The 14,073-nt window shown below is 36.5% G+C and overlaps 1 protein-coding gene across 3 annotated transcripts in view; it reads right to left on the reverse strand.

The window, feature by feature from the left end:
- TEX10 (testis expressed 10) overlaps positions 1–14,073 on the reverse strand; it is a 45,871-nt gene that overhangs the window by 13,629 nt on the left and 18,169 nt on the right. For all 3 annotated transcript variants that reach the window (XM_058180649.1, XM_058180648.1, XM_058180647.1), the window contains exons 9-11: positions 10,883–11,060; positions 7,975–8,063; positions 5,212–5,345 (exon numbers count right to left, since the gene is read on the reverse strand). In XM_058180649.1, coding sequence (XP_058036632.1) covers positions 5,212–5,345; positions 7,975–8,063; positions 10,883–11,060 — 401 coding nt within the window. The remainder of the gene's footprint in view (positions 1–5,211; positions 5,346–7,974; positions 8,064–10,882; positions 11,061–14,073) is intronic.

Here is a 14,073-nt window from a genome sequence, read left to right on the forward strand (position 1 = left end):
TGAGGGAGGGAGGCTTTCCCCAACCGGTAGGTGCCTCATTTCCCACCCTCGGCTTATACTCGAGTCCCCAGTTTACCCCAGTTTTTGGGGTAAAATTGGGGACCTCGGCTTATACTCGGATCGGCTTATATTCGAGTATATACGGTAAGCAAAATATGGTTATTATGAATTTGAAAAATTGTTGCTTAGCCAGATTCTGCTTTAATTTATCAGTTTCACATCTGGTCATATTATTTTACAAAACTGACTACCAATTTTCTGTAACTGTGCAGTTGTCAACAGAAAATAGTGCTTTCCAATAATATGCAACAACCAACTCATGCAACAAAACATTTTACACTTTCATTCTGATCATGAACCCCAGATATATTCAAGAAATAATCCTTGATTTATAACAGTTCATTTAATGACTGTTCAAAGTTATAACAATACTGAATAAAGTAACTTATGATTATTTCCCACACTTATGACTATTGCAGCAACACTATGGTAATCAAAATTCAGGCACTTGGCAACTGACTCATATTTATGACGGTTGCAGTGTCCCGCAGTCATGTGATCATCTTTTGCGACCTTCTGACAAGCAAACTCAATGGGAAAACCAGATTCACTTAAAACTGTATTACTAGCTTAACAACTGCAGTGGTTCACTTAACAACTGGGACAAGAAAGGCCATAACATAGATAAAATTCACTTAACAAATATCTCGCTTAACAACCAAAATTTTGGGCTCATTAGAGTTGTAAATTAAGGACTATCGGTACAAAGTATAAAGCACTTTTTGTAATAAAAAAAAAATCCTGCCTGAATGGCCACTGTCCATTATAAAATAAACTACAACACACATATAAACTTCAAAGATTTTACAAGTTAAAAACAACATATTGAGGTTTAGAAAGATGACCAGTAATGTTTGACTGCTGGAATTTATCTCAAAATTGTGTTTGGTTACTGATCCTATTCAGCCATACGCCCCTCTGTAATCCCATAAATCTGTACAAATTACAGACTTAAAGAATTAAAGAATTAATTAAAGAATTAAAGGCTAATTCATACAAAGAGATCACATTTTCACTATTGGTCCCATCTTAAATAATTTCTTGATTAAAGAGTCAATTTTATGAAAGACTAAAAGGTTATGAAAGACTTAACATTTCCTGACTAACATCAAATGTGTATAATAATATCCTGAGAAAGTAATACCAGCATGCATAGATTTGAGGATATACATATGTATTCACAGTAGTGATCACAAAAGCATCATAAGTAGAGAAAACTCAAATATAGATTTTGATACTGATGATTACACAGAACATAGAAAACAGAACAATGGGGTTGAAAGGTACCTTGGAGTTCTTCTAGACAAACCCCTACTTAGACAGATCAAATACTCTTTCAGAAAATTGGTTGTCCAACCTCTTCTTGAAAACCTTAAGGAGCACTCACAATTCTGTAGGCATTCTCCGATTAATTGTTCTCACTGTCATGAAATTTCTCCTTAATTCTAGATTGCATCTCTCTTTAATAATCTTTCTTTCACTCATTACTTCCTGTCCTCTGGTGCTTTGGAGAATAAGTTGACTCACTCTTCTCTATGACAGCCCTTCAAGTATTGGAAGACTGCTCTGATATCATGCCTAGTCCTTCTATTCATTAGACTAAAAACACCCAGTTCCCGCAACTATTCTTTGTACAGCTTAGCCACCATCATCTTTGTTGTTCTTTTGAGCATTCTTTCTAAAGTCTCAGCATCTTTTTTCTACCATGGTGACCAGAACTGAACTTAATATTCCAAGAGTGGTCTTACCAGTGCAGAATAAAATGGTACTAACACTTCACATGATCTTGATATGTTAATGCAGCCTAGGACTTACTTTGCGAGCATATTGCTGGCTCATATTTAAGTGGTGGTCTATTAGAATATCTAGATCCTTATCATAGACATTGCTGTTGAGCCAGGAACTAATAATTCTATATCTCTGTATTTGGCTTTTCTTTCTAAGTGTAAAACCTTAATTTTTTACCACTAAATTGCATTTTGTTGAATATGGTCAAGTCTATCAAGATCCTTCTGTATCCTGAGTCTACCTTCCAAAATGTTAGCAATCCCACCCACCCCAGTTGGTGTTACCTGCAAATTTGATAAGCACCCGTTCAATACCCTCACCTAGGTAATTTCTGAACATGTTGAAGAGCACCAGGCCCAAGAGAGAAACTTGATGTACTCCATTGCACGCTTCCCTCTACACAGATGTATTCCATTCAGGACCATATGTCAAGTGTGGTTGGTTAGCCAATTGCTAATCCATCTGGTGACTATCTATCCCATATTTTTATATCTTACAAAGAAGTAGGTTATGATTTAATCTGTCAAATGCTTACTGAAGTCTAAATAAACTATGCCCACTGTATTTCCCTGATTCACTAACATAAACACTCTGTCAAGGAAGGCAATAAGTTTTGTCTGGCATGATTTGTTTTTAACAAACCCATATTGGGAGTCTAGTAATAGATTTGTCTGCTTCTAGGTACTTGTAAATCTGCTGCTTATCTTTCCCAGGATTTTCTCTGGTATTGATGTTAGGCTGATTGGTTGGTAGTTTCCTGGATCCATTTTTTATTTTTTGAAGATGGAAAGCACATCCATATTTTTCCAGTCCTCTGTAGTTTTCCATTCCTCCAGGAGCTTTGAAAGATATGATTCACTTGTTCTGTGATCACATCTGACACTTTCTTCATAACCCTTGGATATATATAGCTCTGCGATCAGAACTCCAGAATAGATAAGTGTTCGCTTACCATTTTCTTGCCTATTTTAACTTGTATTCCTATTCTGTCTTCTGAGGTACTGCTTTTAATAGATTAGACTATTTTTGCATAAAGAATGAACTAAGCATTTCAGCTTTCTCCTGCTAGCCATTATTACCTTGCTGTCCTCTACCATTAATGGATTAATAATTTCCTTGACTGTTTTCTTGTTTTTACATATTAAAAGATACCTTTTTTTGCGGGGGGGCATTTGTTGCTAATTTTAGTTTTACTCTGAGTCTTAGCTTTCCTGATCCTTGCAGATTTGGGCTATTTGCTGATATTCTATTTTAGTTGTATCCCTCTTTCTGTTTTTTACTTTTTTTTATTGTATCTCTCTGTTTATCAGATAATTATTGAAATCATGCTGATTTCATCTGTGGTATCTTTATCCCCCCCACCTCCATAGTGCTATGTTAAACTAGACTTTTATAATCTCAATTTTCAGAGATTCCCAAGGAACTTGAATTGTTTTCCGTTCCAAGACCTCTATCCATGGAATCCTTCCTAAGCTCTAAGATTGTTGGAGTTAACCTTCTTGACTTTTTTTGATTACTTGTCCCTACATTATGTTGAATTCCAATGACATGGTCACTCTCTCCCAAAATTCTTGCAAGTCCATCTCTTCTATCATTTAATCCCTATTAGTAAGAATTAAGTCCAATACAACTGACCTTCTGGTTCCTTCCTCTATTCTTCTATCTTTTGGATGACTATGTTGTCTGCCAGGTTCTTTGGTAACTAGTTTGACATTCCATTCCACAGAGTTTGTCTTCCAGTTATTGTCAGGGTAATTAAAGTCCCATAGTGATGTGCTTCCTGCACACCTTAGCTAACCGATTAGCAAAGTTACACACCTATTAGCATAGATATGAATTGATAGCAATGTCATACCTTTTCCTTTTAAAATTTATATAATTACTATGTTGTTTGATGCATTGCACAGTCAGCCAGATGTTCAGTCTGGATTTGGCATTTTATCTATCAATCGAGTCCTTTCCCAACAACTTGGGATACGCAGATGTAGATGTTTGATGCTCTTAAAGGTATGGTTGCAGGATGTAAGTTATTCCAAGCAAAGCAGCCTTTTGCAGCTAATGGCAAATTTATCAATCTCAATGATGTTCAAGTAGTGCTCCACTTGTTTTCAGATTGCACCCAAGGTGATTATTACAATTAGTACTATCTTTGATTTCTTTTGCCACAACTGTTCTACTTCTATTTGTAGGTCTTTATATTTTGTTATTTTCTCCAGTTCTTTCTCTTCTATTCTGCTGTCTCGAGGCACTGCCACATTCACTATCCAAACTTTTTGGTCCTTCTTATTGACAATTGTTAAGTCTGGCATATTATGTGGAAGATGCCTGTTTTTTAAAAAAATTCTAAAGTCCTGGAGCACTTTAGCCTCTTCATTTTCTATGACTTTTTCTATTTTTTTTGTTCTACCAGTTCTTGCTTACAGGGAAATGCTATTTCTTGCAGATCTTCCAATGCACCATTGTTGCTACTTTGTCATGCCTTTTTTTTGGTACTCAGTCTGTGATCTTCTTACAGCAGCTGATCAGGTGGTCCACTGTTTCTTCAGTTTCTTTGTAGAGGTAGCATTTGATTTCTTCTCAGTTCTGGGTTTATATGAATTTTTTCTTAAGGCTTGGTCTTGTGCAGCCAGAATTAGCCCATCTGTCTATTATTATTATTATTATTATTATTATTATTATTATTATTATTATTATTATTATTATTATTATTATTATTATTATTATTTACACAAAATGACAGTATACACAGCAAACGAGATAATTATCCTGGATTTCGTATCACAGATCACCAGTCGAACACTTCCCAAGCATTTAAGACTGCGTGATGTATCGGCGAATTATTCGAGCAGATCCCAGTAAGGTGGCCTTCTGCAGCTGACCAATGGTGATCTTGTCAGCGCCAATTGCTTTTAAGTGCTTGCCTAGATCTTTAGGAACAGCTCCCAGTGTGCCGAGTACCACTGGAACCACCTGCACTGGTTTATGCCAGAGTCTCTGCAATTCGATTCTCAAATCTTGATATCTGGTGACTTTTTCAAGTTGTTTCTCATCAATTCTGCTGTCACCAGGTATAGCAATGTCGACTATCCACACTTTTTTCTTTTCCACAATCGTGATGGTGATAATGATGATGATGATTTAAATTTGCTTGCCACACATCTCACTGCAAGGCAATTGGGTGGCTTAGAATATACTGTATGTTATATAAATATAAAAATATAAAATATTAATATAAAATATATCTGCATTTTACATTTCCCCTTCATCAAACAGCTCAATTTCTCACCAACAGCACATAAACATTTCATTTTAGGATAAATGAAAATCACTTAAGGAAGATTCTTTCAGCGCAGAAAATTTTACCTCCGCCATAGTCCAATGATATGAAAATTGTTCCAAATCTGTTAAATAGAGTTGGACAGGAGAGAGTAGTGTTTGGTTTATGTGTGGTTTTCCCCTAATGCTCTGAAGATTACTCAACTCTTCAATGGAAAAGCCTGAAAAGGATGATAAAGAATCCTATTAGGAGCACATTTCAAAGTAAACACTTATTATTTTTCTCTATGGTTCTTACAAACAAAATAGAAGCTCAACATTCCACGTTTCACTTCATTTAATAAATAGATAAATACAATAGTATTTAAAGATTTGTGAACCCTTCAATAATTCTCCATTAATATAGCCTAAAACATGATTTGTTCTCCACACAAGTCCTAAAACAAAAATCATAGGATGATAGGGCTTTGGGGTTTCATAGTCCAATCTCCTGCCCAAGGCAAGAGTCTTTGTCCTTGTCAAGAATACTATCCAGGTCAAATGACTGTCCAATCTTTTCTTGAAAACTTCCAGTGATGGAGCACCCACAACTTCAAGAGGCAAGCTATTCAGCCAATTCGCTGTTCTTGCTTTCAAGAAATTCCTCCTTAGTTCTAGGTTGGATCTCTCTTTGATACTTCTGCCCTTTATTTCTTGCCCTGCCCTCAGGTGCTATTAAGAATAAATTGACCTCTTCTTCCTTATGACAATCCTTCAGGTATTAGAAGATAGCTATCATGTCACTTCCTAGTACTTCTCTTCATTAAGCTAAACATACCTAGTTTCCTTCTTCATATACTTTAGCTTCCAAAACCCCTTACCATCTTTGTTATTCTTTTCTGCATGCTTTCTAAAGCTCTCAGCCTCTTATCTATATCGTGATAACCAGAACTGGATGCAGTATTCCAAGTATGGTCTCACCAGAGCAGTATAAAGTGGTATTATCAGATCTTGTTATATTGATACTATCCCTGTGTGGATGCAGCATTGGCTCTTTTGGCAGCTGCAGCATATTATTGACTCATATTTAGGCAGTGGTCTACTAGGATACCTACTAGATCCTTTTTACTACTGTTGAACCAGGTACTGCCTAGTATGTACCTGGCTCAACAGTATTCTGTTTATCCTGCATCTACCAGGACCTAACTTTTCTCACCACTGAATTGATCTTGTTGCAAAGGGTGTGATGCTCAGTCTGTCAAGAGCCTTTTGTATCTTGGGAGTTAGCAATTCGGGCCCAGCTTGCTATTATCTGCAAGTTTGATGAGTGCCTCTTCAATCCCCTCATCTAAGTCATTTATAAAAGTGTTGAAGAGCAATAGTCAGAAGCAGAACCTTAAGAGACCTCATCTAATGTTTCCCTCCATGCAGATTAGAAAACCCAATTAAACAAATGGGGGGGGGAAATGGTTCATTTTTTTAATTGAGGAAATAATCCAGAGCTACATATTGTTGTGTGGCAAAAGTATGCAAATCTCTAGGATTATCAGTTCATTTAAAAGAAAAATTAATGCCAGGTGTTTCAACCATTGAGATGGGAATTGGATGTGAGTATGGGAAGTCCTGCCTTATTTAACGAACAGAATTTTGCTATCAAAATCTGATCTTATTGGCTGAAGCAAAGATTTCCAGAGTGTGAAAGACAGTTGTTGAACCTCACAGTCTGGAAGCATTTATAGAACTATTTCCAGAAAGCTGTTTGTGAACTGAAGCTCAAAGAAAGTGGGTCATACAGCAAGACAATAACCCAAAACACACACTGCACAACCAAAGAATGATTAAAACAGAAAAAAATTAATGTTTTAGAATAGCAGCAGTTATTGCTGCCCAAGGGGAACTCACTGGTTACTGAAAGCAAATTGCATACTTTTGCCACATACAAATATGTAGATTTGGAAAGGCTCTCAGAGCCTAGTGAAGAAATTTGAAATGTAAATTTGTAGCTTTGGATCATTGTGGTCCATAAATAAATATGTTTGTTTAATTAACTGGATTCTTTTTATGTAGTTTTAGGACTAGATCACATGATCCTAGGGACATTACAAAGAGCAGAAGTACCATTTCTTCAGCGTCATTTGCAAATTTGAACAGGCACTAAACGAGTGGTCATTAAGCAAAGGCCACCTGTATGGAATGCTGTCATATAAAAAGAGTCCAAGACTGAATCAAATTCTGGTAAATTTTGAGAACCATGATTATGAAGTTCAGATCTGCATTGAATTCCTCTTTGAGTAACGTAAGTTGCTAAAAACAGTTTAAAGGCCTGACTAGTCTTGTTTCTTATTTCTATTTCCAACAAGCCATGTTTATGGTAATTATCTGGGGAGTTGTTTTTTGTTTGTTTTTTTATTTGCATTTATATCCCGCCCTTCTCCGAAGACTCAGGGCGTCTTACACTATGTCAGGCAATAGTCTTCATCCAATTGTATACTATATACAAAGTCAACTTATTGCCCCCCCAACAATCTGGGTCCTCATTTTACCTACCTTATAAAGGATGGAAGGCTGAGTCAACCTTGGGCCTGGTGGGACTAACATCTACTGCTCTTTATTCTAAACTGACCAGTACTTCAAAAAGTACTGGAACTTCATAAAAGAAATAAAAAAATATGGATGTACATTTGAAACAATAAAGCATATATTTATCACCTGAACTAATGGAAATAAAATGCAATAGAAACATAGAACAGGTAAGTAAATTCAAGTGAAGTCAACAAGTGAAAGTAAATATATATTTACAAAATATATATTTAAATCAGTCTTCTAAGTACTCCAGCAACATTAAGATTGAAGTAAATTTGTACGAATTACCTGTAAGAGTTGAAAACAAAAAGCTGAAGTAACCCATGTCAGTCATTGAACTGCTCTGTGCTGGATATTTCCATGCCATAAAAGAGGATCTATTATCAAAACAAAAAAAATAGGGGGTGGGGGAGTTTGAGAAAATTATTTAAGATGTGTTGTAATTCAAACCCAAAGAAGGTATGATGGCAAAAGACATATATAATATAGATCCACTCCCAAACTTATTTAAAGTAGGAAAAATGGTGAACCTTGAGTGAGAGTGACCACGTCATATTGGAATTCAATATAATGCGAACACACGCACTAGAATAAAATCCAGCTAGTGTCTTAAACTTTAAAAGAGCTGATTTTAACAAACTCCGAAAGCGCCAAAGAAAAATTCCATGGATAAAAATCCTAATGGGGAAACTCTGAAAAATATGATCATAAGAGCACAATACCAATGAAAAAGAAAAGCAAGAAATCCAAGAAGAAACCAGCATGGTTGCACAAAGATCTTTCTGATAAACTGAAAGACAAAAAGGCTAAATACCAAAAATGGAAACAGGGACACATAACTAAAACAGAATATCAGCAGATAGGCCAAATCTGCAAAGATGCAATCAGGAAAACAAAGGCTCAGAATGAACAAAGATTTGCAACAAAAGTCAAAGAGAATAAAATGTTTCTTTCAACATATAAATAATTTTAAAAAGTCAAGGACCACTAAAGAGAGAAAACGGCAAGGAAGTAACAGGCAGTAGAGAGAAAGCAGAGCTGCTTAACTCGTTCTTTGCATCAGTCATCACACAGAGTGACTATAACCCAACCTACCAAAACATAACTGTAAAAGACAGATTAGAAATTAAAATTAAAATAAGCAAAAAAATGGTAAGAGAATATCTGGCTGACCTTGATGAAAATAAATCACTGGGACCTCTGAAGTGCTGATTTGGTGCCATCTTTAAAAAAAAGGGGGGGGGAGAACAGACCCAAAAACCATAGACCGATCAGCCAAACATCAATATCTGGGAAGATACTGGGGGGAAAAAACAGATCTGTGAACATCTAGAAACAAAGTTATAACTAGAAGCCACACAGCTTTGTTAAAAACAGATCATGCCAAACCAATCTGCTTTCATTCTTAGACAAAGTGATTAAAGTAATAGACCAGTGAAATGCTGTGGCATAGTTTATTTAGACTTCAGAAAGTCATTTGACAAAGTAGACCATAACCTACTTCTTGGGAAGCTAGAAAAATGTGAGATAGACAGCATCACGACCAGATGACAAACCGTACTCAACAAGTAATCCTAAATGGTACTACATCTACATGGAGGGAAGTAAGCAATGGGGTACCATAAGGTTCTGCCTTAGGACCATAAATGACAGAATAGAAAGGAAACTCTTCAAATTTGCAGATGAGACTAAGTTGGCAGGAATAGCCAACACCCCAGAAGACAAGCACAGGATTCAAAAAAATCTTGACAGACTTGAACAATGGGCCCTATCCAACAAAATGAAATTTAATGTGGAGAAAAGTGACATTTTACAACTGGGCAGGTAAACCAAGTACAGATTAGGTGAAACCTGGCTCAAAAACAGTAAATGTGAGAGGGATCTTGGAGTCCTAGTGGATGATCACTTAAACATGAGTCAGCAGTGTGTGGCAGCAGCCAAAAAAGCTAATACAATCCTTGGTTATATAAACAGAGGCATAGAATCAAAATCATATGAAGTATTAATATTAAAGCCTTAGTAAGACCACACCTGGAATACTGCATCCAATTTGTTCACCACATTACAAAAAAGATGTTGACACTTTGGAAAAAGTACAAAGAAGAGAACCTAAGATGATTAAAGGGCTGGAGACTAAAACATATGAAGAACAATTGCAGGATTTGGGTTTGGCTGGTCTAGAGGAAAGAAGGACTAGGGGGGACATGAAGACATTCCAGTATTTGAGAAGCTGCCACAAAAGGGACGGGGTCAATTTATTTTCCAAAGCACCAGAGGCCAGGACAAGAAACAATGGATAAAAACTAATCAAGGAGAGAAGGAACCTGGAATTAAGGAGAAACTTCCTAACAGTGAGCACAATTAACCAATGGAACACCTGCTTAGCTGCTGCAAGAAAATTGCACAGACAGCATGACAAAGTAGCAACAGTGATGCATTGGAAGAAACACCATTGCCTGTAACCAAAAACTGGTGGGACCATAAAATAGAGAAAGTCATTAGAAAATGAAGAACCTAAAGTGGTCTTGGACTTTAGACTTCAGAGAGGCAACTGCCATATAACACGCAACTTAATGTTGATAAGAAAGACAAAAAACATCTGGATAGTGGATGTGGCATTATCTGGAGACAGTTGAATAGAAGAACTAGATAGGGTAACAAATACAAAGACTTGCAAAGAGTAATAGTACAGCTGTGTCAAATTAAAGCAAAGGTAGTAGAGACAGTCTACTATGACTGTCTCTATAGGTACCTTCAGTGCAATCCCAAAACAATTGGAGCACTACTTGGAGACCATATGCATTGACGAATTCAGTCAATTGCAAAAATCAGCTTTACTTGGAAGAGCTTATATCTTGCAACACTATCTGTAATATCATCAATCATCCACAGCTGCCTATCCGAAGTCCTTGGGAAGGAGTCAATAGGCAGACAAAAATGATAAATCCAATCTGAATATCAGGCTGACTATGCAACAAACCACAACAGTAACATTACAATAATACAGTAACATCATTAAAACATCGACATCTGCCTACCCCAGGTCTTTGGGAAGGACTTAATGGGGGATTAAAATGCCAAATACAATCTGAACATTTCGTGATGAACCCTAAAAATATCCTTAAAATATACAAGATTTCATTCCATATGTTAATCGAGTTCTCTCAGGAAAAACAAAACAGAAAAGGCTAGTTACCTTATACGCAGTATCCTAATAAGAGTGGTAGTTAACTTTATAGACAGTTTTCCCGTAATGCAACAGCGGCTGAGAGAAGCAAGGAGATTGCTTGATAAATGAGGCACAAAGTAAAGTAGCTGGACTAAATGTTGCTGGGATTCAGGTGGCAGAAGAACCACTGCGCCATCTAGTGGATCTATGAAATTCAAGAAATTAAGTATTACCTGCAGGATTATGCTGTTTGCTATCATATTATTACCTTATGCTATAATAAAATATAAACTAAGAATCAAGCATTTTGGATAGGCAGATTACAATTCTCTGTAAAAGACAAAGTACATTGCAACTGAACTGAAAAAAATAAATAACAGTTTTTCAAAAACAATTAGAAAAGGCCTTGAATTAACACACAATCTCTTCCTAGAACTATATAACATGAAAACATATGGTATGCTTTCAGTAAATAAGGCTGTATCGCTTTTTTCAAGGGAATATAACAGTGGTGAAATCCAAATCGGTTTGCTGGGTGCACATGTGCTGCATGCCAAACGCATGATCCGTGCACATGTGCAGTGTGCACTAAATGTGCGCTCTGCATGTGCATGCACATGCCAAAAGGAAGCTTGGGAAGGTAAGTAGAAGCAAGGGAGGGGGATCAGCTTTGGCGCATGATTTAGTTTTGCTAGAAAGCAGGATTTCCTGCTTTCTAGCAAAGCTAAACCCCGCTGCACAGCTGATCATCAGAAATACCAGTTTGGAGGAACCGGTAGTTTTTTTAACTACCGGTTTGCCTGAAACAGGTAGCTTTTTCTTTTACTATCGGTTTGCATGAACCGGAGCGAATCCCTTTTATCACTACCGGTTCACCAAACCAGAGCGAATCGGTAGCATTTCACCCCTTGAATATAACCTCAATGAAGATTTAAATCAGAATAACATTTTGCTTTAAACTGGTGGAAGTCCCATATCTATTAATATCAAGCTTCAGGAATATTATGGGTATGAATTATTCTAATTAGCAGCACACAAAAAATCAGCAATTAAGCAGAAGTTAAACAAGTTCAAGATAAGAATTCAAGGTAAGCTTCAGGAAAACAAAAGGCAAATATCAAATATGCAATTACACAAAAAGAAAACCAAAAAGGAGGCTGAATCCAAGTGCAGTACACACTTGTCTTTTCAGTCATGAAATGAGAGTACATGGTATCACCAAAACATGTAGGAACTAATTCCCTCATATATAGGGCAGTACTACTTCATAAACCTGTTACTTAGGTGAACACAAAGTGCCTTAATTCTCTTATTACCCTTGAGTTGTACAAGTAAGGCTCTGTCTGCATGGACATCTGGACTGCAAATTATACTTTCAGATGGTACTAACTCCTGGACTGAAGTTCAATATTTTGTGAAGATAACTGCTGTCTGTAAGATGAGTCTGAAAGAACTTTATCTCATGATGACTAATACAGGAAAAGAATGATAGAGTAAGTCTAAGCAATGAACAGTAATTCAATAAAAATAGAGTGCTTTTAAACTCTTGCCTTTTTTCCTTGGCTTTAGTATTTTTATAAATAACTCAAGTCAGCAAATTGACTTGGTCAATTAATACTCCTAATACTCCTCGTTTTCTCCGCAACAACCCTTTGAGCTAAATTGGGATGAAAAAGAGTTAGTTCAAAGTCACCTAACTGTCCTTCATGTCTAAGGCAGACATATAACTCTTACTTTCCTGGTTTCTAGCCTGGTGCCTTAACAACTAGATCAAACTGCACTAGAACAGATATGTTAAGGATATAATATTGCACATTGTGAATGCAGAGAAACTTCAGTTGGGTGAAAAGTTAGTATCTGAAAAATGGAAAATAGAAGACAGGGAAAAAATAGAGATAGTTCTCACTTAACAACTCATTCAGTGACAACTGGCCCTCACTGAGATCATGATCCAGTCGCTTGGCAACAGTTTGCAATTACATCACAGAATCTGTGGTCATGGGATCACTATTTAAGACTTGCCAGCTTCCAACAAACAAAGTCAATGGGGAAGCCAGCAGGTCACAAATGATGATCATCTGATGTTTGCACTTAACATCGTCACAGGATTCCTTTAATAGCAACTAGAAGTGCTGTCATGCTTTATGACCATGCTATTTAGCCATGAAAATTCCAGTTTCAACTACCATTTTTAAACAAAGAGTGACGCAGTGGTTAGAATGCAGTACTGCAGGCTACTTCTGCTCATTGCTGGCTGCCTGAAATTTGGCAGATCAAATCTCACCAGCCTTCCAGCCTTCCAAGGTGGGTAAAATGAGGACCCAGATTGTTGGGGAAAATATGCTGACTCTGTAAACCACTTAGAGATGGCTGTAAAAGCACTGTGAAGCAGTATATAAGTCTAAGTGCTATTGCTATTATCTGTAATAACAAATGATAGGGAAAAGACAAAGCTCTTTGACTTCCACTTCTCCTACTGTAGCTTCTTTCCCAAAGGAAATCTATTTCAGATGAAATAGTTGTCATATAATATCTAACGAAGAACTAGGGAGTAGTTGATCAAGTCAATTAAAACCAAGAGTCTTACAGAGGTCATCTCAGAGAGTCATTCATGAAAAATAATTTAAAATAGACAGAGTGCCAAAAGCCTGGAGAATGGAGAAATATTTTCCCTATCTTCAAAACAGATAAACAGAGGACCCAGATAATTATAGACTTATGTCAATATAGGGCAAAGCAGTACCTTTTATTACCTTATAATAACCATAGTTGAGACTGTCAAAATAAAGATAAATAAAGATATGTATTCTATTGTACCTCTGTAGCAATCACTGGTATACCAGACATTGATACAAGCTGTTAAAGGAAAGCAATTCATTCCCCTCTGCAGCTTCTTTTTCTGCTACCCTGATGGGCGTAATAAATTTAACCTGGCATACGCAGTTGCTCCAATCCTATTTAAGCCATTGTGCTCTTTAAACTATAAGAGTTAAAAGAGAAAAAACAGAAATGCAAGAGGCAACTCTCTACAAAGATAGTTGAGAGTTTCTGGCTAGGATAACAGTGGAAGCAGTCTATTATTGTAAGTTATCAAAACCCTCTTAATACACTGTTAAACTAATCTTACATGAATGTAGTTCAATTATAACTTTTATCATAAAAAAATCCTGAGTCTATTGTTATACTTTCAAATAACAGCTTCAAATGGAAAAAGCAAG

Source organism: Ahaetulla prasina, chromosome 4 (assembly GCF_028640845.1).
Source record: "Ahaetulla prasina isolate Xishuangbanna chromosome 4, ASM2864084v1, whole genome shotgun sequence".
In the NCBI taxonomy this organism is placed as follows: domain Eukaryota; kingdom Metazoa; phylum Chordata; class Lepidosauria; order Squamata; family Colubridae; genus Ahaetulla; species Ahaetulla prasina.